This window comes from Gymnoscopelus braueri, assembly GCF_963280865.1.
Source record: "Gymnoscopelus braueri genome assembly, chromosome: 2".
Lineage (NCBI taxonomy): Eukaryota > Metazoa > Chordata > Actinopteri > Myctophiformes > Myctophidae > Gymnoscopelus > Gymnoscopelus braueri.
This window is the reverse complement of record NC_137604.1, coordinates 6,700,962-6,728,528: the sequence shown is the minus strand read 5'-3', so window position 1 is coordinate 6,728,528 and position 27,567 is coordinate 6,700,962. Positions and strand designations below refer to the sequence as shown.

General features: G+C 40.3%; 1 protein-coding gene across 1 annotated transcript; it reads left to right on the top strand.

Moving 5' to 3' along the window:
- Window positions 1-5,625: 5,625 nt before the first annotated feature.
- On the top strand, window positions 5,626-23,761 carry LOC308093658 (intelectin-1a-like; the record flags this gene model as incomplete). The annotated part of the gene is made up of 10 exons (XM_080439987.1): window positions 5,626-5,770; window positions 5,891-5,969; window positions 7,645-7,859; window positions 13,138-13,302; window positions 19,085-19,144; window positions 19,249-19,496; window positions 19,940-20,098; window positions 20,343-20,463; window positions 21,561-21,664; window positions 23,539-23,761. 10 exons carry the CDS (start codon window positions 5,626-5,628, stop codon window positions 23,689-23,691), a joined length of 1,449 nt encoding a protein of 482 aa, XP_080296113.1. The 3' UTR covers window positions 23,692-23,761.
- Window positions 23,762-27,567: the final 3,806 nt, after the last annotated feature.

Here is a 27,567-nt window from a genome sequence, read left to right as displayed (position 1 = left end):
AGACCCCAAAATCTAATCAAATAAAATTCATACAATTTAAAGGTTAACCCTTTTTCTTTTCTTTCTCCCAGTTTAGTCGTTATGACAACAGTGTTACCAGTGATACTGATGAAGGCTCTGTTCCATTCTGGTCAAACAGACTCAGATTGTTGACTCACTGGAAACACTGTGCTACACCAGTGGGTCTCAAAGTGTGGTCCAGGGACCCTCCTGGTTCCTTGAGGGGGTTCCAAATGGACTCTTACAGGTGTGTAACTCTGAGAGTGTACACATTTAAGCTAACCCTAAACTGGACAGTGACAGACACTGTTTCGATAGCACTTCAACCTGTTATATTGTGTATACTCATCTTGTATAAAGACAAATTAAAAAAATGAAATTTCTCCATCCCTTTCTCTCGTTCACTCACTGTATTTTCTCCCTCGGGTACATTATGCAGTAAAAAAAAGACTTGTGCCGTTTGTGAGTTTGTGTCTCAAACACACAAACGCACACACAGCGCCTGAGAGAAAGAGAATGAACATAGCGCAAAGTTTCCATTTTTTAAGTGACTTTGAAACACTAACGTTTTTGCTGGAAAATATGTTCAATAATATGTGCGTACGTTTGGCTTGTTTGCAGAAACGTGAAAGAGGAACATTTGGGTCTGGATACTGGGTTGCCTGATGTTCAAAACCTCCCTCAAAAGCCACCTTTTCAGACTTGCATTCCCCGCCTAGTTCTGCCTTTTAATCTTCACGTTTTTCTTTGCCTCGTTTTTAGCCTTTTAACTATTTATTCTCTCAACCCATTTAGACCGGGAACGCATCTGTGCCATGTTAAGATTCTTTGGCTATTCAAAACAATAGCAGATATACAAGCTCATAGCGCTATGAGCTTGTAGATCTGCTATTTTTGGAAAACTCGTGAAAATTATTGCTTACTGTGGTTCCCTTCTTAAAGCATTTACCATGCTTTAACACCCAGACATGGGTGACCAGTTCTAACCCATGCCCACTTTGCCCATATGGAACACATTTTTGTGTTACCAGTTCTAACCCATGCCCATGAGGAAAGTTGTATGGGCGTGTCCGGAGAGACACGCCGATCAATAATCTGGTGTCAGATCTTGTTTACGTCGTTTAGTCTTTTTAGCCCATATATAGCCCATATGAGACCCAGACATGGGTGACCGGTTGTAACCCAAGCCCACTTAGCCCATATGGGACCCAGAAAAGGGTGACCAGTTCTAACCCATGCCCACTTAGCCCACACATAACCCTTATGGGACCCAGACATGGGTGACCAGTTATAACCCATGCCCACTTAGCCCATACAAAGCCCATATGAGACCAAGTACAGGGTGACCAGTTCTAACCCAAGCCCATATGGAACCCACTTTTGTGATACCAGTTCTAACCCATGCCCACAGGCCATATACATTATTAAAAATATCTTCAGCAGCAATAGACTACTGTAGATTAACATTGAGATCCAGATACACACATACTGTATAGCTCATAACACAAATACACAATCCAAACTACTACTTAGACCAACAGGCTAAAAATCTAAAGGCTTACTGAGCTCACCAATAAATTACAATGAGAGCAGAGATCAGTTAGCATGAAATAAAAAGGCATCACTCAAAAGGCTTACAAAAAGGCTATAATTTTGCCAGCCCTGAAACATGACAATACTTCAACCTGGTGTCACTGTCTCCATTTAGCCCATACATCTACCTAAACGTTCAGATTTCAAATATAAAGTGCTTACCTCATGGCCACTTGATCCCCATCCATTAGCCAAAAATAGCCGATCTACAAGCTCACTTTGTAAGCTTGTAAATCGGCAATTATTTTATTTATTTTCTAGTGGTTTATTTCAACAGCTTTAACAGCTAATTTCAGTTAATGAAGCAAAACGCACGGTAGATAACAGACTAGAAGTATGAATTGCAAATTTAACAAGGTACAAACATATGCTGGCCACAAAGTGGAGGGAAAAATATATAGCCTAGCCTAGCAAGCCTACTTACTTCACTGCTCCACCCTCCCTTTATTGAGTATATCAATCCAAGAAATAATCGGGAACTACTTCTTTATTTGTCCAACAACCTTTCATTGATTTTATTTTGGTTTGTTTCATCCAAACATTCTTTCCAGCCGAGAGAGGAGCGTGTATGTCGGTTATTCCACCGTGGTTTGAAAATCCAACCAGGAACGACGTCAGTTGCAGCAATGGCCAGCGTTGCCACATTTTGCTATAGAAATAAGCAGCCCGGTCTATGAAAATAAGTGTAACTGTGATAGAAAATAAGTGTGTATTGGCCATAGAGTTAAAAAATAAGGTATTGGCCTATAGTCATGTGGAGACTATAGGTCACATGACCTATACATATACATATCTAAAATAGACGATCTACAAGCTGCAAGCCCAAAGTCGCTTATAATAAGCAGACATGGCAACACTAGTAGTGGGATTATGACAAATGGCTGCAATGCATTCTGGGACTTGAAGTTTACTTTGAAAGCGTTGTCTGTGTGTTTGTTTTTGAATAATATTGTAATTGAATAGCTGCAGGTAAGAACCAACAATCTGACACAGAGGCAGTTATACTTATTATAGGCAAGAAAAGTATTAAAGTGTTTAGGTTTTAGGTTTATATCATGTTTAATTCTGTTCTGTCACATCTGTTATTTTTCATTAATTGATATTTAAACACTTTAGATTTGTTTCAAATGTAAAGTGCAATATAAATAAAATGTATTATTATTATACCTTTATCACAAAATGGTTGACCCCCCCCCATCAATCAATAAATACAAGGTGTATTTGGCACTTTAGCTCTAGCCTCTAGATTAAATGTAAGCTATAAATAGACAGACTGCTACAGGCTATGGGGTCCATAGCCTAATGGGATCTTCAACGTTTTTTTGCGCCAAGGACCCCTTAGCTGAGAGAGAGATGAAGGACCCCCACTACAATACATTTCTGCCATTTGAAAATAGCTGATCTGCAAGCTCACAATGTGTTACGATGCGACACATTGTGAGCTGTGTGTGGGTGGGCGTGGGGGTTGTGTTGTGTCTTTTCAGAGTCCGGAATTGACCGAATGGTAAATATTTGGCTAATATTTGACCGTGTTCCATTTCATCACTAACAGCATGACAGCAACAAATTGTGTGTGTGTGTGTGTGTGTGTGTGTGTGTGTGTGTGTGTGTGTGTGTGTGTGTGTGTGTGTGTGTGTGTGTGTGTGTGTGTGTGTGTGTGTGTGTGTGTGTGTGTGTGTGTGTGTGTGTGTGTGTGTGTGTGTGTGTGTGTGTGTGTGTGTGTGTGTGTGTGTGTGTGGCCCAGAAGATTCACAGCCCTACTGGCAAGGCAGTCATAATAATCTGAACGTTTATGGAGTGATTGATGAATTTGAAAATAGCAGATCTACAAGCTCACAACGCGTCGCATCGAGACGCGTTGTGGATCTTGGAGCTTGTAGATCTGCTATTTTCAAATAGCCAATGCAGATCTGCAATCTTATCTGAATGACTGTTAAAGCAGTTTGTTTAAATGAGTGAATGATTAAGCACATAACTTGTAACGTTTCAAATAGGCTATGTTAGATTTTGATTTCTTGTCATTGTCACTTGGAAATAAAATAGGCGTGCACGACCGTGTTTGCCTTATTTTATACATTTATTAATGTTATATTTTCACGGGATTTCATGGGATTATTTATTAGTGTGTTAGATATACATTTTGGAGTGGATACATTAGTCCAGATGCCTGTCAGACGGTCAGACAATTCTGCTCCGCAGGTCTACAATGGAACATTTTTCATATTCCATACTGATTGGCTAAGATTGACATCTAAAGTTTGCATTATTGGCTTGTTTTGAACAACATTCCGCAAATTCTGAACGCAGCATCCAATTGCGCTCAAACTTTGCACGCACATTCACACTATGTTGAGGAACAAATGCCACCCTTTTAACATTGGCCTGTTATAGCGCCACCAACAGGTCTAATTTAGCGAAACAAACGTTTTTAACAAAATGCCTCAAATCATGAATGCAGTCAGTGTCCGATTGTCGTGCAAGGCCTAAGAAGAAATGGCACCCTTTTCACGTTGGCCTATTATAGCGCCACCAGGAGGCCACAATAGCCTACCTGACCTGGCGGAGACCTGTGCTCCGAGGAGCACTTTTTCTATTTTTTTATTTTATAACATTAAACATGAAACATGATATTATGAAGCTTTATTATAAGACTCATTGTTAGATCAGTATAGGGGTGGTGTGTGTGTGTGTGTGTGTGTGTGTGTGTGTGTGTGTGTGTGTGTGTGTGTGTGTGTGTGTGTGTGTGTGTGTGTGTGTGTGTGTGTGTGTGTGTGTGTGTGTGTGTGTGTGTGTGTGTGTGTGTGTGTGTGTGTGCAGCCTGATCTCCAGAGAATACCGTAACATTGCACGGAACGAGTGCACTTCATTCCGTGGATAGTCGCCTCGGAACTCCCAAATTGCGTGCATATGTACGGCGAGTCCCACGGTGGGCGTAACCAGTCGCAACACGGAAAAACCCGAGCAGTCCGCACAATAAAATTTACGATTCTGTGCCTATCGGTACATAACTCAAACGGCGCTGAGTAGGCACAGGCGAATGTCACACCGTTCAGGACGGCAACTCGGTCGCCTTAGCTCCCTCGGTGGTCCTTCACGGGGTGACAATTCGCCTGTGACTGCGCGCCTCCGAAATGGTTTTGTCACAAAGGGAGCGCCGTACCATATGCACGCAATTCGGGAGTTCCGAGGCGGCTATCCACGGAATGAAGTGCACTCGTTCCGTGCAATGTTACGGTAATCTCTGGAGATCGGGTTGGTGTGTGTGTGTGTGTGTGTGTGTTCCAGAGTCCGGAATTGACCAAATGAAAACAGGTCCAGTAAATGTTTCGGTCAATATTTGACCATTTCATCACAAACAGCATGACAGCAACAGTGTGTGTGTGTGTGTGTGTGTGTGTGTGTGTGTGTGTGTGTGTGTGTGTGTGTGTGTGTGTGTGTGTGTGTGTGTGTGTGTGTGTGTGTGTGTGTGTGTGTGTGTGTGTGTGTGTGTGTGTGTGTGTGTGTGTGAGAGAGACTGAGTGTGTGTTTCTAGTTACTTCTAGTTACTGTAGATTTTGATTATTATTACAAATCATACATTAACCACTTCAGCCCTAAAGTATATACATTTCTGCCATTTGAAATTAGCTGAGCTGTGTGTGGGTGGGGGTGGGGGGGGGGGGGGGTGTTGTGTCTTTTCAGAGTCCGGAATTGACTGAATGGTAAATATTCTGGCTAATATTTGACCGTGTTCCATTTCATCACTAACAGCATGACAGCAACAAATAGAGAGAGTGTGTGTGTGTGTGTGTGTGTGTGTGTGTGTGTGTGTGTGTGTGTGTGTGTGTGTGTGTGTGTGTGTGTGTGTGTGTGTGTGTGTGTGTGTGTGTGTGTGTGTGTGTGTGTGTGTGTGTGTGTGTGTGTGTGTCCATTGAAGGAACACAACGCTACAAACATGATTGTCCCCCTGAACCAACCAATCAGAACAAGACAACCTAGCAGGAACAATGTATAAATGGAGCTGAATGACACAGTTAGAGTCATTAGTCCACAATGACGGGTGGTCCAGCTTTGCTTGTCGTACTGTTGTGTATGTGTGAGGCGGGGGCGGCTCAGGAGACCCCCTCACTGAGCGATGTGTGGAGGGAGGTCAGAGTACAAAGAGGCATTGTGCAAGACCTGAAAGGAGACAACGAATGTTGGTTTAAAACTCTTCATGTTTCTCTGTGACATTTATTAATTTATTCATGTATTCATGTATTCATTTACTCATTCATTCATTTATTCATGTATTAATTCATTCATTTTCTCTCCTCAGTAATAGCTGCCAAGTTGAGTGCCAGCCAGAAGCAGGTTGAAGTCCTGCAGACCAGACTGGGTCCCGGTGAAGACCAGTGGTCAGTCACAGCACCTCACACTAAGTTCAAACTTATCTTAGTTAGACTCACACTAAGTTCAAACTTATCTTAGTTAGACTCACACTAAGTTCAAACTTATCTTAGTTAGACTCACACTAAGTTCAAACTTATCTTAGTTAGACTCACACTAAATTCAAACGTATCTTAGTTAGACTCACACTAAGATCAAACTTATCTTAGTTAGACTCACACTAAGTTCAAACTTATCTCATTTAGACTCACACTAAGTTCAAACTTATCTTAGTTAGACTCACACTAAGATCAAACTTATCTTAGTTAGACTCACACTAAGTTCAAACTTATCTTAGTTAGACTCACACTAAGTTCAAACTTATCTTAGTTAGACTCACACTAAGATCAAACTTATCTTAGTTAGACTCACACTAAGATCAAACTTATCTTAGTTAGACCCACACTAAGTTCAAACTTATCTTAGTTAGACTCACACTAAGATCAAACTTATCTTAGTTAGACCCACACTAAGTTCAAACTTATCTTAGTTAGACGCACACTAAGATCAAACTTATCTTAGTTAGACTCACACTAAGATCAAACTTATCTTAGTTAGACCCACACTAAGTTCAAACTTATCTTAGTTAGACTCACACTAAGTTCAAACTTATCTTAGTTAGACTCACACTAAGATCAAACTTATCTTAGGTAGACCCACACTAAGATCAAACTTATCTTAGTTAGACCCACACTAAGTTCAAACTTATCTTAGTTAGACTCACACTAAGATCAAACTTATCTTAGTTAGACCCACACTAAGTTCAAACTTATCTTAGTTAGACCCACACTAAGTTCAAACTTATCTTAGGTAGACCCACACTAAGATCAAACTTATCTTAGTTAGACCCACACTAAGTTCAAACTTATCTTAGTTAGACTCACACTAAGATCAAACTTATCTTAGTTAGACTCACACTAAGTTCAAACTTATCTTAGTTAGACTCACACTAAGATCAAACGTATCTTAGTTAGACTCACACTAAGATCAAACTTATCTTAGTTAGATTCACACTAAGATCAAACTTATCTTAGTTAGACGCACACTAAGATCAAACTTATCTTAGTTAGACCCACACTAAGTTCAAACTTATCTTAGTTAGACTCACACTAAGTTCAAACTTATCTTAGTTAGACTCACACTAAGTTCAAACTTATCTTAGTTAGACTCACACTAAGCTACTCACACTATTCTCACACTATTGCGTCTAGCGTCTGCAACAAATATTGGGGGGGGGGTGTTGTTTCTTTTCAGAGTCCGGAATTGACCGAATGGTAAATATTCTGGCTAATATTTGACCGTGTTCCATTTTATCACTAACAGCATGACAGCAACAAATATATAGAAAAAAATTCTCCTCACAGCACGGGTCTCCGTCAGGCCAGGTTGCCTACCCAGGGCCCACAAACTTTGGAAGGCAGTTATAGCCACTTGGAGTAGGATCAGAAAAAAATAGACTCATACATCTTGATCACATCACCCCAGAGATAATGTTAATTGGATTCTGGATTCACCGTTAGGGAATGTTTTACAAATTAAAACTCTTGCGCAAGTCAAAGACAACATCGGGTATGTAAACGATAAAGTCATTTATTGGGTGAACTATTCCTTTAAGCCCTAACTAAGGACTGAATTTACTTTTAGCTGCTGCAACCATTCACTGATCCAGAGCCCCCAGACCAGACTCAGTACCTCTGAAAACCAGGTCCAGACCCTCCACAACAGACTCAGTACCACTGAAGACCAGGTCCAGACCCTCCACAACAGACTCAGTACCTCTGAAGACCAGGTCCAGACCCTCCACAACAGACTCAGTACCACTGAAGACCAGGTGGAGAGCTCGACGAAAGAAATGAAAGGTAATTAGACCAGAATGGTGTTCAGTCAATGCATGTAAGAGATGACAGTGTTTAATGTCTTACATATATTAACCTATATTAAGTTTGCCTAGAGGGTCACACATATGGGCCACTACATCAGCATTAAAGCTGTGTGAAAATCTAGTTACTTATAATTACTATGGTTGAGCTCAGACGTGACATACGTCATGTACCCAGGACCCAAGCGTACCTGAGTGTTCATGCCGTAGGAAGCTCTTGTTGTCAGGAGGGCAAACCTTTTCCAAGCAACCTGGTGGTAGGTACGGCCAGTCAGGTAGGAGGAGAACCACTTTAATGCCGTCCCAGCAATGCCAAGGTCAGCAAGGGTGTCCAGGAGCAGCTGGTGGTTCACTGTGTCAAACGTGTCAACAGTTGTGTCTACTTAAAAGCAGTTACAACTAGATACAAGCAGTTACAATTACTTACAAGCAGTTACAACTAGTTTCAAGCAATTACAACTAGTTTCAAGCAGTTACAACTAGTTACAAGCAGTTGCAACCAGTTACAGGGTAGTAACAACCAGTTACAACCAGTTACAACCAGTTACAGGCCAGTAACAATAACTTGAATGAACTTACAGAGCAAAATGTAACGATCGGGTCCATTTGGTTACACTCCCAAAGTTAAATGAACACCGTAGATTAACACTGGAGGGGTCCCTGTGTACATTTTATATATGTTGTTGTAGCCTATGTGCTTGGAAACAAAACTAGTCCCTGTCAACACACTGCGTTCTATTCACTCCCGTGTCCCAAGCCGAAGGTGACACCTCGCCGAGCGGGTGATCCTGCTCAATCTCCTCGGGCAGTAGGCTACAGCTGCCGGCTGGGAATGAGGTAAAACCAAGCCCCCAGAACCCAGTGGTTGCATTGAAGCGCATTGGACATGCTGGCCATTCGCTGTACTGCAGCTTAAACGGACGGGGCCACTGCACAATGTACGAGCGAAAACGTTTTCGACCAATGGGCTCGACTCACGAGCTTGCGCACGGGGCCGCGCACCTCTGTGATGTAAAACGTGTCACTTCTGTGACGCAGAACGTATCACAGTGGCCCCAAATAGGCTACGCCCATCAACTTTCCAACCCGGAAGAAGGGGTGAATTCGCTTCATGCGCTGGGTGAGCAACTCAATGCAAGAGGATGGGAGGGGATTTCGGGTGCCCTCTCTATTATTTTTAACTCTATGGGTAAAACACCCCCCCGACTCGGTCTGTGTTTTTGGCAGCTTGATTATTAATTTGATTTCATTTGATTAGATTTTTTTGAAAAGCAGGATTACACAAGAAAGTCCTGAGACTTATTTCCATTGAGGTCCTCTCACATTTAACAGTCAATAAGTTAAACAATACATGGTGATATGTTAACGTCGATAACCAACCCTTGTTTCTCTCTCCAATACAAAAATAATAAAAATAATAAAAAAGGTTAAAAATACATTACAATACAAAGCATAAAGCAAACAAGTGCTCCCTTATCTTTCCCTAGACTATTGACCCTCTATAGGGGAACCTTTTCAATTAGGAATGCTTTTGTGTGCTGCTTAAAATACCTCAGATTGGTTGTCAGTTTGACACTGGTTTCGAGATCGTTCCACTGTGTGGCTCCTTTGTAAGTAAATGAACCCTTTAGATGGTTCAATGGCTCCTATGTAAGTAAATGAACCATTTCCCACTTCAACTTTAAAGACGAGATGGCTCACATCTGCAACACTGGCTCTAGTGAGTAAAACACGTCTTTAAAATATGGGGACCTCCAGGATACCCAGGTATTTCACCGATGATTTTGCTGTTATGAAGTCCGAATTGAATTTAACCTTGAATTCAGGGCTCTTTCCTAATTAGATTTTGGAGCCAAACTGAATTTGGCCAAATTGATTCTGTCTTCCCAGAGTGTAAAGATAAATAAAAGATCAATAAACCAAGAATTAACATTTGCCAATTCCTCACTCAGGGAACTCTCCAGTGTGGCTTGCTCCTTATGGGACATGAGCAGAGCAGAATCATCAGCGTACAAGAACAAATCACACTTACAGGCGTCTGTCATATCATTCACGTACACTAAAAACAGGGCTGAGCCTAGAATGCTTCCTTGAGGAACTCCACATTCCATGATGTTAGGGTCAGACAAAACTCCATTTACCTCTACCCTCGGTTCACGCCCCGTCAGGTAGGATTTAAACCACCTGCATGCTGTCTGCCCCCAGGGCCTCCACTTGCTCAGTAACCTATTGTGGTTCACTGTGTCGAACACTCGCCGTAGATCGAGCAGCACCATTCCACAGAGCTTCCCACTGTCTACCTCTTTCCTAATTTGTTCTGTTAAAAATCATAATAATGTGTCGATTGAGTACGACTTTCTAAAACCTGATTGAAGTTTATACATTAGATTGTTCTAAGGCTGAACGATTAATCGTTTTCAAACCGAAATCGCGATTTGAAACCACGCGATTAGCTAATCGCAAAGGCCGGGATTTTTTTATTTTTTATTTTATCATAATAAATCATTTTAATATTCATATTAATCCCAGAGCACCCGCGGGACTTGTCTCCTTCTCTCCAGAGTGGCTGCCTGCCTCTCTCTACAGGGAGCGAGAGGGCAGCGAGCCCCCCCCCCTCTCTCTCTCTCTCTCGCTCATAGAGTTAGGTCTCCGTCGGCTACGAGTATTTAAAGTTTGTCGAACGGCCGTGTTGCGCAAATCCCTGATGCCGCGCGTAGCGGTAAAACATTATTTTCGGTGCGACACAAGTAGTGTAGTAGTAGTGTTGCTCCTATCTATGTTTGTTTCTGTAAGTGTAACTTATATTTTTCCCATCATTATTGAACTATTACTGTTGGATGCAATGTAAACAATACGATGGAAAGCACTTCCTGGTCAGTGTTGCCAGGTTTTGTGAGAGAAATAAGCAACCCTGTCTATGAAAACAAGCCCAGAAGCGACTATGAACTGTATCTTTGTCACTTCTGTTATGTACAGTGGTGGAAAAAGTACTCAAATGTTGTACTTAAGTAAAAGTATCAATACTGCAATGTAGAAGTACTCTGTTACAAGTAAAAATTCTAAATGTACTTGAATAAAAGTACACAAGTATTGGTATCAAAATGTACTTAAAGTACCAAAAGTAAAAGTACTAATGTTTGAAAATAGCAGATCTACAAGCTCACAACGCGTTGCATCACGGCGCGTTGTGAGCTTGTAGATCTGCTATTTTCAAATAACCTAGGTATAAAATAGGGCCAAAGTGGTTAATGTAGGTTTTACAATATTATAATTTATATCTGAAAAGTAACTAGTCACTAAAGTTTTCAAATAATTGTAGTGGAGTAAAAGTACAATATTTGCCTCTGAGATGTAGTGGAGTAGAAGTTAAAGTATTGGAAATTAGAAATACTCAAGTAAAGTACAAATACAGTACTTAAGTAAATGTACTTAGTTACTTTCCACCACTGCGTTATGTATTCTGAGTTTTTCACTTCCAAGGAGTAGTAGTAATACAATGTACAGTAGGAGAGGACTTTGCCTTGTGAGACAAAAAAGTGTTACATTTTAGTTGAATGTTTTTGTTTACACAAAAAGGTAATTATTTGTTTAATTTTATTTTTATTTATTGAACTTCATTTCAGAAAAAGCTTCTCTTCTTGAGCCATAAGTTAATGACTTAACAAGTTCAATGTTGGGTTGTTTACAAAAATAAGCTATTTCTATTCCAGCTAAATGTTTAAATATATACATGGGAAAAAAAGTACTTGGAAGATACATGTTGGAAGCAATGAAGCAATTCATATCATCCTCATCCTTATTTATTAGAATCTAGAACAGTAAATAAATGGTATGCCATTTGGTAATGTTCCATTACTTCCAATTACTTTTTAAACGTACACAGTGAATACTAAACTGAAGCTTGACTTAAAAAAATGTTAAAGATTTTTTTATTTTTTTTTATTAAAAAAATCGCAATCAAATCGCAATCGCAATATCAGTCAGAAAAATCGCAATTAGATTTTTTCCCAAAATCGTTCAGCCCTAGATTGTTCCTATTTAAGTACTTTTTTAGTTGCTCACCTTCTCAAAGATTTTTGATACAGAACCCAAAATTGACACCGGTCGATAATTTCCGGGGTAATTTTTGGCTCCTTTTTTATACAGGGGGAGTATTTAGACCTCTTTTAGGTCTTGGGGGAAATGATGATGAGATGGATGAATAACATTGTAAGCTACTTTTAGTCATGAAATAGAACATGGGCCTAGTTGCTCGACCTTTCTTTCGTTTCTTTCATTTCGGGTGTTTTTGTAATTGTAACCCAGAGAGGGTAACCTACACATAATAGAACCAAATGGACCATTTACATAGTTAAATTAACATGGTAAATTACCAATTGGTATTTGAGTCAACAAATGTTGTATTGAGGTGACATGACGGGAGCGGGGAGGACCAGGACCTGCTCTGTGTTCTGTCATGCCCAGGCAGGACAGTGGTCAGCCGGGCCGGGGTGGAGGAAAACACACGGTCGGTCGGTGTGTTTTTGACAACAAGGGTGATTTTTCCCACGGCCGCGTCGCAAACAAGCGACTGGAGCGACGGTATTGTTTTTACCAACGCTGACCAGAGTGACCAAAGTGAAGCGATTGAAGCGACTAGAAAACATATATATATCAGTGGTGGAAAAAGTACTCAAATTCTTTACTTAAGTAAAAGTACCAATACTGCAATATAAAAATACTCTGTTACAAGTAAAAGTCCAGAATTAAAAATTTACTTGAGTAAAAGTACAAAAGTATTGGCATCAAAATGTACTTAAAGTACCAAAAGTAAAAGTACTAAATGTTTGAAAATAGCAGATCTACAAGCTCACAACGCATCGCGATGCGACGCGTTGTGAGCTTGTATATCAGCTATTTTCAAATAGCCTATGTATAAAATAGGTTTAAAGTGGTTAATGTATGTTTCATTATATCATAATTTATATCTGAAAAGTAACTAGTAACTAAAGTTTTCAAGTAAATGTAGTGGAGTAAAAGTACAATATTTGCCTCTGAGATGTAGTGGAGTAGAAGTAAAAGTATTGGAAATTGGAAATACTCAAGTAAAGTACAAATACCTCAAAATTGTACTTAAGTACAGTACTTAAGTAAATGTACTTAGTTACTTTACACCACTGATATATATATATCTTCAGGTCTGAACGCACCTTGAGGAGGGCACATGAGAGCACAGTTGTATGTAAAACTCTTCAGTTTGTTTATTGTCCTTCTTGCAGAATGGATGAAAGAGAAAGACAAGCTGGTCAAAGTCCTGGACCAGCTACAGTCCAGACTGGACAACCACCTGACTGGACATTGTGACGACTTAGAGTCCAGATGTACCAAACCAACTGAAACCAAACCAACCGAAAGCCCAGAAGAGCTGAAGAGGAGACTGTGTGGTCAGTGAGACATTACTGTTTTTATTCATTGTTCTTTCATCTTGCTCGTCATTTATCATTAATCTGAGCAACAACAAAAAATACAATACAAGTGAATGACACCCACAGCCACTAGAGGGAGCGAACATGATTCAGTACAACCCATATTTAGTTCAAACATGAGAAAACTCTCATTCTACTACTCTGCCACCAACATATGAAATGCCCTGAGACCATCTATTGAAGGATGTGAATCACTGCTTTCTTTCAAAATTGGCCCTGAAACACCTTCTATCAGGAGACCACAAGGGGAGGTTAATGTAAAAACATCTATCAGGAGACCACAAGGGGAGGTGAATGTAAAAACATCTATCAGGAGACCACAAGGGGAGGTTAATGTAAAACCATCTATCAGGAAACCACTAGAGTTTTACAGAACAGTTTGCAGCCACTGCCAGCGTTTTTGAGCATTTTTACTAATCTTTCGAGACCCACAGAATGTTTTTTTCAAAGCAGATGTATTTATCAGATAATCTGAGACGGTTTAGCCTGGAAGTGTTTTAAAAGTTTATTTTCTTCTTCTATAACCATAGAGGGAGAACATATAGAACGTGAAGAGATAGAAAAGACACCGGTGTTTTGGACTCAATGGACATATTTTTACGGGCCAGGCTCTGCAGAGCAAGGCTCTGTTTTGTTATTGCCACTTTTCGCAGTTCTGGCTTAACCGTGCATGCGCTTTTTACAAAACTCGGCCATATGGTAGATGGTCATGAAAAACTATCAAGAAATAATTCTCACAATCTTTCGTCAAAAGGTGGCGCTATAGCACTCAATTGAAAATGCCAACTTTGAACAGGTACAACTCATGCCCTGTTTGACCTACAGCCATGAAACTTTGATACACTGCGTCTATACTGCGTCTCCTCATGATGAACTTTCACCCTCTGACTTTTGACCTTTGACCTTTAGATCTCCCACCATTTTGAATTATATGAAAAACAGTTAATGGCTTCTAACTTCTGCATTTTTTCACTTATGGAAAATCCGCCACTAACGTTTTGTCGGCAAAGGTCCTAAGTTCATGTGTAAAACGTTTCGTGCAGATTACTCAAAAATCCCAGGAGGAGATAGATTTTAACTATTGCAGTTTTAAGAAAATTATTCATCTGCCCCTAACACACACATTTCTTTGAAACTTTTCGGTAACGTAGAGGGTCATTCCAAATATCACTGAAACCAATCTTACTCCAATTGGCCAAAGGGGGGCGCTATAGCAATTTTTTTTAATGCAAACTTTAAACAGGCATAAATCATGCCTTGTTTGGCCGAAGTCGTGAAACTTGCATACACTTGTGCCTTGACTCATGAGGAACACATGTATCACTTTGACCAGCAAGCTCCGCCCTTAGATTGTCCGTCCAATTTTAAGCAGTTTGAAAAACACTTGTTTTTGACAGTTCTGGCTTAACCGTGAATACGCTTTTTACGAAACTCGGCCATATGGCAGATGGTCAAGAAAAACTATCAAAAAATTATTCTCACACTCATTCGTCAAAGGGTGTCGCTATAGCACTCAATTGAAAGTGCCAACTTTGAACAGGTACAACTCATGCCCTGTGTGACCTACACTACAGCCATGAAACAAATCAATTTTGAGCAGTTTGAAAAACACTGAAACCCAGGATTTTTTATCTATTTGCGTAAAACTGTATCATCTGTATGAGCTAATTGTTCACCAGTTTAGGTCTGTTGGTCCAATGGCTTCTTGCCAAAGCTACTGCCTTACAACCGCAAGGTCGCCAGTTCAAGCCTCACTTCAGGCAGACTTCATTTAAAGTGCATTGCAAACATAATGACTTTATCAATTAATACATGTTTACTATTTTTAAAAGTATTTTGCGGGCCGCCATGGACCTTTCCGCGGGCCGCAAAACGCCTGCGGGCCGCCACTTTGACACCAGTGCTTTAGAGTGATGATGGGAGATAACTAGACTAAAGGTCAGCTGGACATGGGGTCAGCCCAAAAAGTTTGACAAACAACAATTGAGGAACCAAACTCATATTAACTGATATACTGGTTTGTAACTAATGTATTAGTGAGCAGACACACATTTCCTAATAATGATAACTAAGGCAATCCGGTACACTTCCCCTTCTTGATATTTTAACTCCCTTTTCTCTGGAAGTTCTTGACCTCCTACTTCCCAGTAACTGCTGTCAACTACATCGACGTGTCACCTTAGGTCACCAAGTGAACTGTTTTTCCTGGCATGATTACGGTGGTCCATGTCTTGGCTAATGTGGAGTCTCATGTCTCATGTCATTTTTCTGGCTCGAACCTTGCCCTGTACATATTCTTCAGGTATGCCAGCATGAAAATACTGTACTACTGTCACAGAGATACGTTGATACAAAAGGTAAAATACATTAGGGGCCCCTGGTTTCACTATTGTCATGGCAGACCCCTGAACAGTGTTTGTGCCAAGTTTGGTGCAGATAGGAGCAACAGTGCACCTGTGGAACCCCGGGGGCCCCTGATGTGGCCCCTGGGGGCCACATGTGGCCCCTGGTGTGGCTAATCTGATGGCAGATCTCTGACTAGTGAGTGTAGTACTGTATGTGTGGCACCGCTAAAAACACCCAGATACTTAAATAAGATACTTATAAATTAAACAATAAAATACAAGTGTAAAATTTGTAAAAGTGCAGGGTGCTTAAAGCTAAAATTAACGACTACGCCACCTTTTGAGAGGTCTGGTCCTCAGTTAAAACTTTAAGGCAACACAGGTTCGTCTGACAACTTTGAGATTAAAAGGCAAAAACTTAAAACTGAGGCAAAAATGCTAAGTGAACAATGGACTTTTATTTGAAATTACCCTAGTTACAGTGGCATCTAAAAACAGCCAACACAACAATAAAATGCCTATCTAAAAACAAACTAAAAAGGGCCCACTAACTAAAATAGAATAAAACAATAAAACAGAGAAACCAGCCAGTTACAAGAGGAGAAGGGGGGGGGGGGGGGGGGGGGCAGCAGCATCGACGACACCACCTCACACGTCAGCAGCTCTGGTCTCCTTGTGAAAGACAAGGAGGGACGCCAGTCACAGATTCAAGATACTTGACGTTCTGTTTAGCTTAACTCTCTGGGGAGTACTGTTTGTCTGATCAAAGACTTACCGGCGAGGCAGAGCTATGCTCTGCCTGCCGTTGCGGTTGTTGCACGTCAATACTCGGGTCGCGTCCTCCTTCTCTCGGTCCTCCACAGGCACGATGTGGTCCGTGTGTCATCTGAGGGTGGTCACCGTTTTATATCGCCTCGTTCTGCCTGTCCGTGTCCTCGTCTAGCTGGTCTGTTGTCTCCGTGTCGCCTCCGTACTCTGGCTCTCCTCTCTGTGTCTCGCTACAAACATTTTAAACTTGGTCCACAGTCTCTCGGGGGAACCTCCCCTCGGCCTACTCAGCTCTGGATTGGCTGAGAGAGTTCCACCTGATCCTACAGTATGTCGCACGGCTGCTGTTTATCAGTGTCTATTAGGGTGCCGTGGCAGAAACAAAAATTAACTTCAAGCAAAACAATTACAACTCCATATATAGAAAAACAAATGTAGAAAAACAAACCATGCACAAAAATAACACTGCAAAAAAAGAACACATCAAAACATCACAGCAAAATAATAGTCACAGCAAATAAAGAAAAAAATTGTTTTCTGCCTACTGACATACTGTATGTACAGTACGCATGAATGTATGTACAGTATGTAGCATGAACACCTGCAACTGATTAAATTAATATTAAATGTCTAAATATTGAATCGCTTGATTCAATATTTAGACACAACTGTCTGAAGTGCACACAAAAATACAGATAAGTTGAAAAGAAAAGAAAATAAGGGGGTGCATATGGACCACTTTGAGTACTAAACAGTGTTCTGTAATGGTGGCCTCCAATTTGCATATTTAGGAGTAGGCTTACCACTAATTACATTAAACATACCTTACACACATTGTCTGACCCTCAGAACATAGATAGGGGAGAGTGAGGTAATGTGAGACACTTTTTACATTTTCTCCCCTCTAGGTGAGCCAAAATGATATATCAGTACAATTTACACATTTCCCATACATTTGGGATGTTTCCTAACAATGGAAATTATCAGAATGTATTCAAGACAAGGGGGGAGAAAATGTAAAAAGTGTCTCACATTACCCCACACTCTCACAATGTTCTTGGCATTTTCTACAATGTTTATGACATAAAAAGTAAAACATATGCAATGTAATATTAGATTAAAATATGTTGAAGTACTAAACTTAGACACTTAGGGTAAAGTAAGACAGTGTCCGACTTTACCCCAAGCCATTTGTCTCACTTTACCCCACAGCCACATTTTGGTGAAAAGGACCACTTTTAGCAATTCTGGCTAATCTACAATTAGCATTAATCACATGGATGTATAGGTTTGTAGTTCATCAACATGCATGACATAAGTTTTTCTACCTGAATCAATTTTCTTTGACACAACAGCTGATTATGTTGACAGCCCAAACAACTTTTACATGCAAAAAAACATATTTTAGTGAAAAAAACATGCTTACCACAACACAATGAGGTCCTCTCCTCCATGGTAAGTGGGAAATGGGAGGGGCTTCAAAATCTAATGGTCATATGACCACACAGGTGTTGTGGTCAGGTCATAAGGGGGGTGTCTCACTTTACCCTGTGTCTCACATTACCCCACTCTCCCAGACACTTTATTTTTCAGTTTTGCTTGCCTTGTTGAAATTGTTCAACATTGGCAGCCATTGTTTTTATGCAAATTAGAAGGTTAAAAACAATAAAATTCGTTTGGGAACCATGTTATTCAGATTCAGCACCCTTGAATTATGTTAAATAGTCAGCTTTCCAACTTCTATCCCCAAATACCCTTTTTTTCCTGAAATCTAATTGATTAGTGGCAGTGCCCACCTGGCTGTAATTGCCATGGGGTGGGGGTGGGGCAGTCCAAGCACTAGTGTGGATCTGCAGGCAAAGAGTGTAAAGCTTGTCTCAAAACTGAATGCGTGTGTTGGTGTATTCACAAATGCAGATTCAACAATTCACACGCAGAATTGATTATTTACTAATTATATTTCATGATAAATGCACCTGCAAGTATAAATTGCTATTTACAAATAGTTTGTACAAATCATAGCACATGTATTTAAATGACAACTTACAACTACAGTAAGTTAGATAGGAGAATACATTTGTAAAAATGTTCTTATAAAGCGTGATGTTTGTCTCAAAATGATGAATAATGAATGTAACAGGAAAAAGGAATGGATGCGTGTGTTGGTCTACTCACAAATGCAGACTCATCAATTGACACGCAGAATTGATGATTTACAAATTCTATTTTATGATAAATGCACACACAAGTATAATACATTTTTGTAAAATGTACAAAAGTCACAAATAAATAATTTGTGTTTGCAGATTGCAAAAAACATTTGTGAATCATGGAAACACATTTGTAAATTATGGAATATTTGTGCATCATGGTATTGGATTCACAAATAATTTTGAGACAAATCTCTCCCCATATTTTACTACACTACGATTATTTTAAAACTTGAGTTACTAGGCCTACTTTGTAGATTTGAATTATTATTACAAAACATACCACTTCACCACTTTAACCACTTCAGTCCTATTTAAACGTACAAGTCTGCAAGCTCACAAGTCGCAACGCGTTGTGAGCTTGTAGATTTTCAAAAGATTTGAATTTAAAGTCACAATATGATTTTCCCTGTTCAGGAGTGATCCCTGGGGCCCGAAGCTGTAAACAACTAAAAGAGGGACTGAATGTGACTGAAGGTGAGGTCATTCACTCATTCAGGACACTTTCTCTTTGGGTTTTTTTTCTTCTACTTTGTGTTGACTTTTATTTGCCTCATGTTTGTTCCTCTTCTACCCTTCAGATGGCATTTACCGCCTTACGACTGCTGATGGTGGGGAATATCAGACTTTCTGTGACATGACAACTGCAGGTGGTGGCTGGACGTTGGTGGCGAGTGTTCATGAGAACAACATGAATGGTAAATGTACAGTGGGTGACCGCTGGACCTCACAGCAGGGCAGCAATGCCAACCTGCCAGGCGGTGACGGCAACTGGGCCAACATAAACGCATTCGGAACAGCGGAGGGAGCTACCTCTGATGATTTCAAGGTACAGTACGTCGCTTTTTGACCGATCCTCAATGATCTCAGTATTAATGCCTGATGTGCAGTTGAAAGAAGAGAATGGGAGCATTGCTTCTCACTCATGAAGACACACACATAGGCCTATGCATGCCCAGTCTCTAAATGTTTCGCTCAACTAGAGACATTCAAACAGCTTTCTTTGCTAAAACTCGTTGAATGAAAACAATTATTAGTAAAATAAAAGAGAAGCTATCCAATATCCTTAGGGCGGTCCTTCACATTAGGATTGTGATAATGATTTGTTTCCAAAGCAGTGGGCGTAGGTTTGTTAGCGGCCGTTCTAACCATTGCAGCAACTACATTGAATTTAGATGTCACAGTATCTTCTGTGTTCTACATAATAGCCCACATAGTATAATATTTCATTCATTTCATGTATTTGTTCACCCAATTATATTTCTTTGACAGAATCCTGGCTACTATGACATCGAGGCAGGGGATGTAGCAGTGTGGCACGTTCCCAACATCACTCCAGTGAGCAACTGGAGGACCGCCGCTATCCTACGACACCACACCACCAATCAGTTCTTGGATGGGTATGGTGGGAACCTCTTCAACCTTTACCAAGTAAGATCAACTGAATGTCACATTGTAATTACATCAGCATGTAGGCCTACTGTAGCTGAAGTGCTCCTATCAGAATGACGCTTCAAAACTTTTTTTTTATATTGATTGTATGATTAAGATAAGAAATGTTATCCTTTGTTGGCAACGTCAGTATTTATGTTATACACCATAACTAATTATGCTAAAAGAGTGTATGATTATTTATCTGATTCTTATTCTAACCCCTTTTCTTCACATTCTTAAGCGGTACCCAGTAAAATCTGCTGCAGGGAATTGCAAAACTGACAATGGACCATCCATCCCTATTACATACGACTATGGGGATGATGACACCGTAAGAAGCTTCTATGGGCCCAATGCACTACGTAAGTTTTATAGTATGTTAGGACGCAGTATGGTGTGCGATTGACTGCTGACATGGCTGAGAAAAGACAAGAGCCTGCACATTGCCGCACACTACAAACCTTTCACTTTCATTATAATTAGAACAACATTTCGCTCCCATTTAAATGTTTATCAGACAAAGATCCACATATAGAAACATCCAATAGGGAGAGACAGAGAAAGAGACAGAGAGGGAGATACAAGTAGTAGCCACAAATTATGACAAAATGACCTATAGAATCTGTGCTGTTATATCAAGTTATTCAAGTGTGCCACCTGGTTATATCTCACATATCAGAATCAAGAACAATCTTCTACTACTACTACTACTACTACTACTACTACTACTACTACTACTACTACTACTACTACTACTACTACCACTACTACTACTAATAATAATAATACCCAATCCAATCCAATCCACTTTATTTATAGAGCACATTTAAAAACAACAGTGTTGAACCAAAGTGCTGTACACTCAGTAAAATACTAAAATAAACAAGAGAACACACACAATGACAAGACAACGATTGACACAATGCCTGGGGGAAGCAGCAGCTTCTCAATCTGAATTTTCAAACGCCAAGGAGAACAAGTGAGTTTTCAAACGTGATTTAAACACAGGCAGGGTTTGAGACACTCTAACATGGGGTGGCAGCTTGTTCCACAATGTGGGCGCTATGGAGGAAAATGATGTATCTCCCCGTGTTTTCAACTTTGTTGCTGGGACCTTAAGGAGTGACTGGTCAGTAGACCTCAAGACCCTTGTACCATTATTGGGAGGTAGAAGTTCGGATATGTATAATGGTGCCAGCCCATTTAAAGACTTAAAGACAAACATTAAAGGCTTAAACTGAATCCTGTAACGGACAGGGAGCCAGTGTAGGGAGGCAAGAATAGGGGAGATGTGATCATATTTCCGTGCCCCTGTTAAGAGGCGAGCAGCCGCGTTTTGGACTAACTAATACAAACACATCATGTGTGTAATATATTATTCTATGCAATATATGTACTGTATAATACTGTACTATAATATTAATACAAAGTTGTATGTATTTATTGTGTTCTCCTTCAGGTGACTTAACGCCAGGCTACATCTCCTTCAGAGCTATCAATACAGAACATGCTGCCTTGGCCTTGTGCTCTGGATCCAAGCCTATTGGCTGCAATATTGAACATGTGAGTAGGCCTACTCTCTAGCTAAGGGAGGGACAGGAGGCACCCTCTTGTTTTTGCGAAGTGGAGCTTACTATGAAACCGTGCTCGGCTTGTGTGTGTGTGTGTGTGTGTCCATCTGTCTGTGTGCAGTATTGTGTGCACTAGTGATGAGCGGGCCGACCCGTAACCCGCGGGTCAACCCGCGGCGCGGGTGGTTGAGTCAGGATTTCAGAGGCAACTAGACGCGTCGCAATTCAGGGCAATTGCAGAGTGTGGTTGCGCCGACGCGAGTCGCGGGTCGCTGCCGTCGGGACTCGAGGAATACCGTCGGAGGCTGCGCCAATTACAATGTCACGTAACTCCTGAGATCACTTGCGTTTCATTTTGAGAGGATTGATCCCCCCAACATAAGGTTTTTGCATCAAACGGTTACATTTTGCGCATTTGTGGCAAAGTGGGTCAAAGTGGAAATGCTTTTGGGGACCATCCTCGACATGAGATTCAAATTTGGGATTGACTAATTGGAATCCAATTACGGCCGAACGGTATGGACCAACATTCCGCTTGGATATGTTTATCGCATGGGTCCATAGATCATGTGTACCGATTTTTGTGATATTTGGACAAAATCTGTAGGAGGAGGAGATAAAAGTGTGTTTTGAAGAAAATTCTAAATGGTGGAAAATCTATCCAGACGGAAATGGGCGTGGCCTATATGGGGAGTTACGTCGTGACCCAATGAATCCAGGGGAATATTTTTTTATTCTACGACCTACGGTTCAAGAGTTATAGGCCAAAAGGTAAAGTGGGCTGTTATAGCGCCACCATGTGGCCGACTGGTGTGATTCTTTTTTTTTATAATTTTGCACTAAATTATGAACCTCCCCTCCAAGTCTTGTAACTGTAGCCCTTACGGTTTCAGAGAAAAAAATACTTGAATTTGAGTTTTTTTATTTTCCCATTAAAGTGGATGGGGACATTTAATGCACTAATAAATCAATATCAATTAAACTATGTAACCAATCAAAGTACAAGCAATCGATTCCCGATGAAGCCGGTCATTTTGACATATGGCACGAAATTGGGAAAAATAAACTGTGGGAGGAGTAGCGATTGAAAAAAAAGTTTATCTAGAATAAAGTTTATCTATAACAATAGTCTGGTTGCCCTGTTAGGGCAACCACACTAATTATGCGGGCTGCGGGTGAGTGGGTCAGCCACTCTCACGCAAAAAAAAAACTAAAACCCTATTTTGAACAACATGCTTGTTTATTTAGCCCATGACAATGTTGTGCTACTGTAGACATTTAAAGCGACTTTGGGTAGCGCTATATAATATATATATATATATTCCCACCGCGGGTCGAGGGGCGGGTTGAGCCATAGATTTATATATGGGTTCGCGGGGCGGGTTGAGGCGGGTTGGGTTCCGTGGCAGGTTGGGGCGGGTCATGACAAAACCTGACCCGCACATCACTAATGTGCACTGCCTGCACTGCCTGTGTGTAGCCGCCAGAGTGCACTACAGTGTGGCTGAAATCCGCCTGCCCCTGGGTGACTAATTACACTCCTCTGAGAGAAATATAGCAGCTACAGTAAAAAAAACAACACATCTAAAAGCATCTAGACCAGTTCAGCTATTGGGATATCTAAGAATTCCATGTCATTTGTGCATATTTCAGGCCGGATGGCAAGTTGAAAGCGTTCGCTTCCCGCATTCGCGCGTCTTACTTGTTGTACCATTTATTCCTCTTCTTTTACTGAACTCAGTGGTGTGTGTGTGTGTGTGTGTGTGTGTGTGTGTGTGTGTGTGTGTGTGTGTGTGTGCGCGTGTGTGCGTGTGTGCGTGCGTGCGTGCGTGCGTGCGTGCGTGTGGCATTTCTACATGTTGATAGTTTTGCATTGGTGGAGGAGGATACTTCCCAGAGGCAGCTCCTAGACAGTGCGGTGACTTCACTTCCTTCGACTACAGTGGCTATGGGACCAAAAAGGGTTTTAGTGCATCCCAGGAAATTACAGAGGCTGCCGTGCTGATCTTCTATCGCTGAGGTTCCTTCATGTTCCTCCAACCACTGACCTTTGGCTTTAAACTATTCACAAGATATGTTACTTGCTGGTTACTGGTCTCTTTGCTTTCTGCGACTGAAAAAAAAAAGAAGTAGATGGGAATTATGATGAATTTTTCAATTTGATTACATTTCATTTTATTATTGTAATCATATTGAATTCATAATATCTTCTATATTATTTACGATCTGTTATCTGATTAATTGCTAAACACTGTATCGCAAATGAACTTTAATAAATTCTATTCCTGCATTTGAAGTAAAAGTTTAATTTGTATTATTTCTCTCCTTGTGGAATAGTAAAAAGTTAGGTGTTGTGCATATTTGAATGGTTAACCCTAGCCAACCTTCATATTTAACCACATGTCCCTATTCTACAAGTAGTAGCCTGGCATGGCCAGACTAATATCACTGCGTAGATATTAGTCTGGAATCTCTGTATGGAACCTGCATTTCCAAGGGGCAGTTTAAAAACAAATGGCTCTGGTAAAAAACCTGGCCCATATTTGCCTACTGGTTCCATTGGTGCCCCACAACTATCTATCTCTCGACCAATCAGGGGAGCTCTGTGCCCACTACGTGGGTTTGTAATGACCATATGGTCTTTGTGACAAGCTCCTATCCAATTTTATAGGATTTTATTTGTATTTTTTCCTCTGTCAGGCTGAAGGCATAGATAATGTTTTAGCCCCTGCGTGTGTTTGTTTGGTTTTTTACAGTGTGTATATTCTTTGAAATATTGAACCTTAATGTTATTATGGAAGTTCAATGGTGCTCCACTGAGCAACACATTATAGTTTAATTTCAGAAAGGAAACAAGACGTGCCATGGATGAATTCAATCTAAATATACATATTTTTTATTTATGTCAAAAGAAATGTAATACAAAAAAACATACTGGAAGTCATTAAGTAGCCAACAAATACTTCTCATTTACCCAGTATGTAATGACAGACAGTAAAGACTGTTAACCACTTATAGAGTGAATAATAAAGTTTGACTGTGTTCCTGACGTTGTCGAGTTATAATAACAACAGATCAACAATACACAACCAAAGCAGTGTGTGCTGGTCTTTGAAACCTCGAAATGTAACGTCGTCTCTGTTCAGATAGTGACGTCACGGACGCATCCTTGGTATTTTAGCAGTGACGTCACGGACTAATCCTTCTTATATATATCCTAGCGGCAGCGTTCGCTACACATGTGTTTTTTGTTTATATTTTTTCCACGGCTCGCGCTACTCAAACTGTAGCGGGATTATTATTTCTTGTCAACATTCAAGTAGAACTATGAGAAGGTATAACCCAGCTAAAATAATGTGTAGTTATAAAAAAATATATAAATGATATATGATTAGCAGTCAACTTCCTTCTCTTGGTACGGATGGATTCACATTGCAGCGTTTCGTTCCCGGGTGTGCAACAATCGGACCCGAGACTACCTCCCCAGGCGGTCCCGGGTACGGTACGGTGATGCGTTACGGGGAACGGTACGCTAAGGTACGATCCTCCCCTGACCAACACCTTGGTAAAAAGAGTAGAAGCCAGGGACAGAAAAAGCCTTTTAAAGTCTAGACCATGATGTTTTGCGTGCTAGCTGTAGGCCTACTATTCGCCATGATGACTTTTAATATTGCGACTATTAATGTCAGAGGAATACAGCAAGCAAGCACTAGATGGGAGAAATTACATGTGTTGAAAAATATTAGAGCAGATATTATTTTCATACAAGAGCTGCGGCTTAACTCACTGGACGATGTTAAAAGTGTAAGAGAGTCCTGGTCCCATGGGAGGTCTGAATTTCCGATTGGTGGTGACAGGGCAGATGGAGTAGGTATCTTGTTTAATACAAAAAATGTAATAATTCAAAGAAAATGAGAATTAATACCAGGCCGACTTCTTGTTTTAGACTGTATTGTACAGAAGCAGAAGGTGCGTCTCATCAATGTATATACAACCCCGTAACGCTGCGATAAGATACAGCTTTTTTTTTTATTGAGAGAAGTATTGTGTGGAGGTCACGGTACAATTCTGGCCGGTGATTTTAATTCAATAACAGATATTAAGGACAGGATACCAACAACTCCCTTTGATTTGGACAGAGCAAATAAAGCGTTGAAGGAAACATGTGAGTGCTTTGACATGAAAGATACTTTTAGGGTGTTATATCCAAATGCATCTGGCTATACACGTTTTGACACGAGGGTCAAGACGCGGATAGACAGAATATATATTTCAAAAGATATGAATGTGAGTAAATATAAAACGGAGGCCTTGGTTAATTCTGACCACCTCGCTGTGAGAGCCACTGTTAGTTTTCAGGATACCCCTAGACAGAATAACTGGAAGCTGAACATTAATTGTTTAGTAAATCCGGAGATAATACAGAGTGTTAAAGCTGAGATAAATAGAGTGAAGGACTTAAGAGTGTTCACTGAGTCAAATGTTGAGTCGTTGTGGGAAGAAATGAAGAGGTGCTTAAAAAGACACCTCATTTTAAAATGCAAATTTTTAAACAAAGAACGAAATAAAGAATATGACAAATTAATGCAATCAATCAATGTAAACGTGGCCCAAAACGTGGCCCAATAACGGAACAAGACAAGACGGAACAAAACAAATTTATGTTTTTTTTCAAGTTATGGTTGCTTATATAGGGCTATGCACATGTGTCATGTGACACTGGCCAATCACAGTCCTGAATAGATTGTGATTGGCCAATCACAGCGCAGGATAATTGTAAAAATTTCCTGGGCCCAGATCACAGCGCAGGAAAATGTACATTTTTCTATAATGGTGTTTAATAACAAATAAATTAATGCAGTTAAAGTCCAGGCAGGGTTCGATACGGACAAACCAGCTAATATCCAAAGTACAGAAATATAAAGAAAGACAGGATTTTAATTGTATTAATTCTTTGAGAAATAAAATTGGCCACATTGTGGGAAAAGATAATGAAATTATTGATTTAATTGTTGAACATTTTGAAGAAATGTATTCTGATGTTGGTGGTGGAAGCAGAGGCCTTTTTATCAGAGGTTAAAAAAATGGATGAAGTGCATTTTGCAACTCTACTTGGTGATATCACCAGGGAAGAAGTAAAAAAAGCTATTTCACTCTTAAACAGAGGGAAATCACCCGGTCCAGACGGGCTTCCCTCTGAATTTTACCAGGTGTTTGCCAATGAACTTGATGATGTATTGGCCTCTGCTTTTAATGACGGAATAAATAAATGTATGCATGGCGGCTTTTATCAGGGTACCATCTCTCTGATCTTTAAAATGATTGATGAAAATGATTTAAATGATTGGAGACAGAATATAAGATCCTCACCAAAATAATAATGATGAGACTAAATTCAGTTTTAAATGCAATAATAGAAAGAGAACAAGCATGTGCTATTAAAGGACATATGATGTGGGATAACCTTAATAGGATCAGAGAGATGATAACTGAAAGCCACCACTGCGCAAAAAACCCAAGAATCCCTAGATATCGTTGCCCGAATATTACCAGATATGATGCAAATATGATGATATCCAAATGGGATACTCTCCGAACAGTATTTGAAATATATTTCATGGTCGGAGCATATCAACTACGGATGTGGGACCACTTTTATTCTTGATAGAATATGGAGTGTATCATCCCAGATACTGTATATTACCACATGCCATATTCGGGAAATAATTCTAATCAGTGTCTAAAATATCTCATAAGAAATGGACAGCTGTCATATGTGGAGATGATTCGTTACTCATATCTAATGTCAAGATATGACCACTATCCATATTTGAAGTCCAAACACCAGTTGCAGCTTATGTCAGGATATTGTATTGATACGACCTGTAACCATAT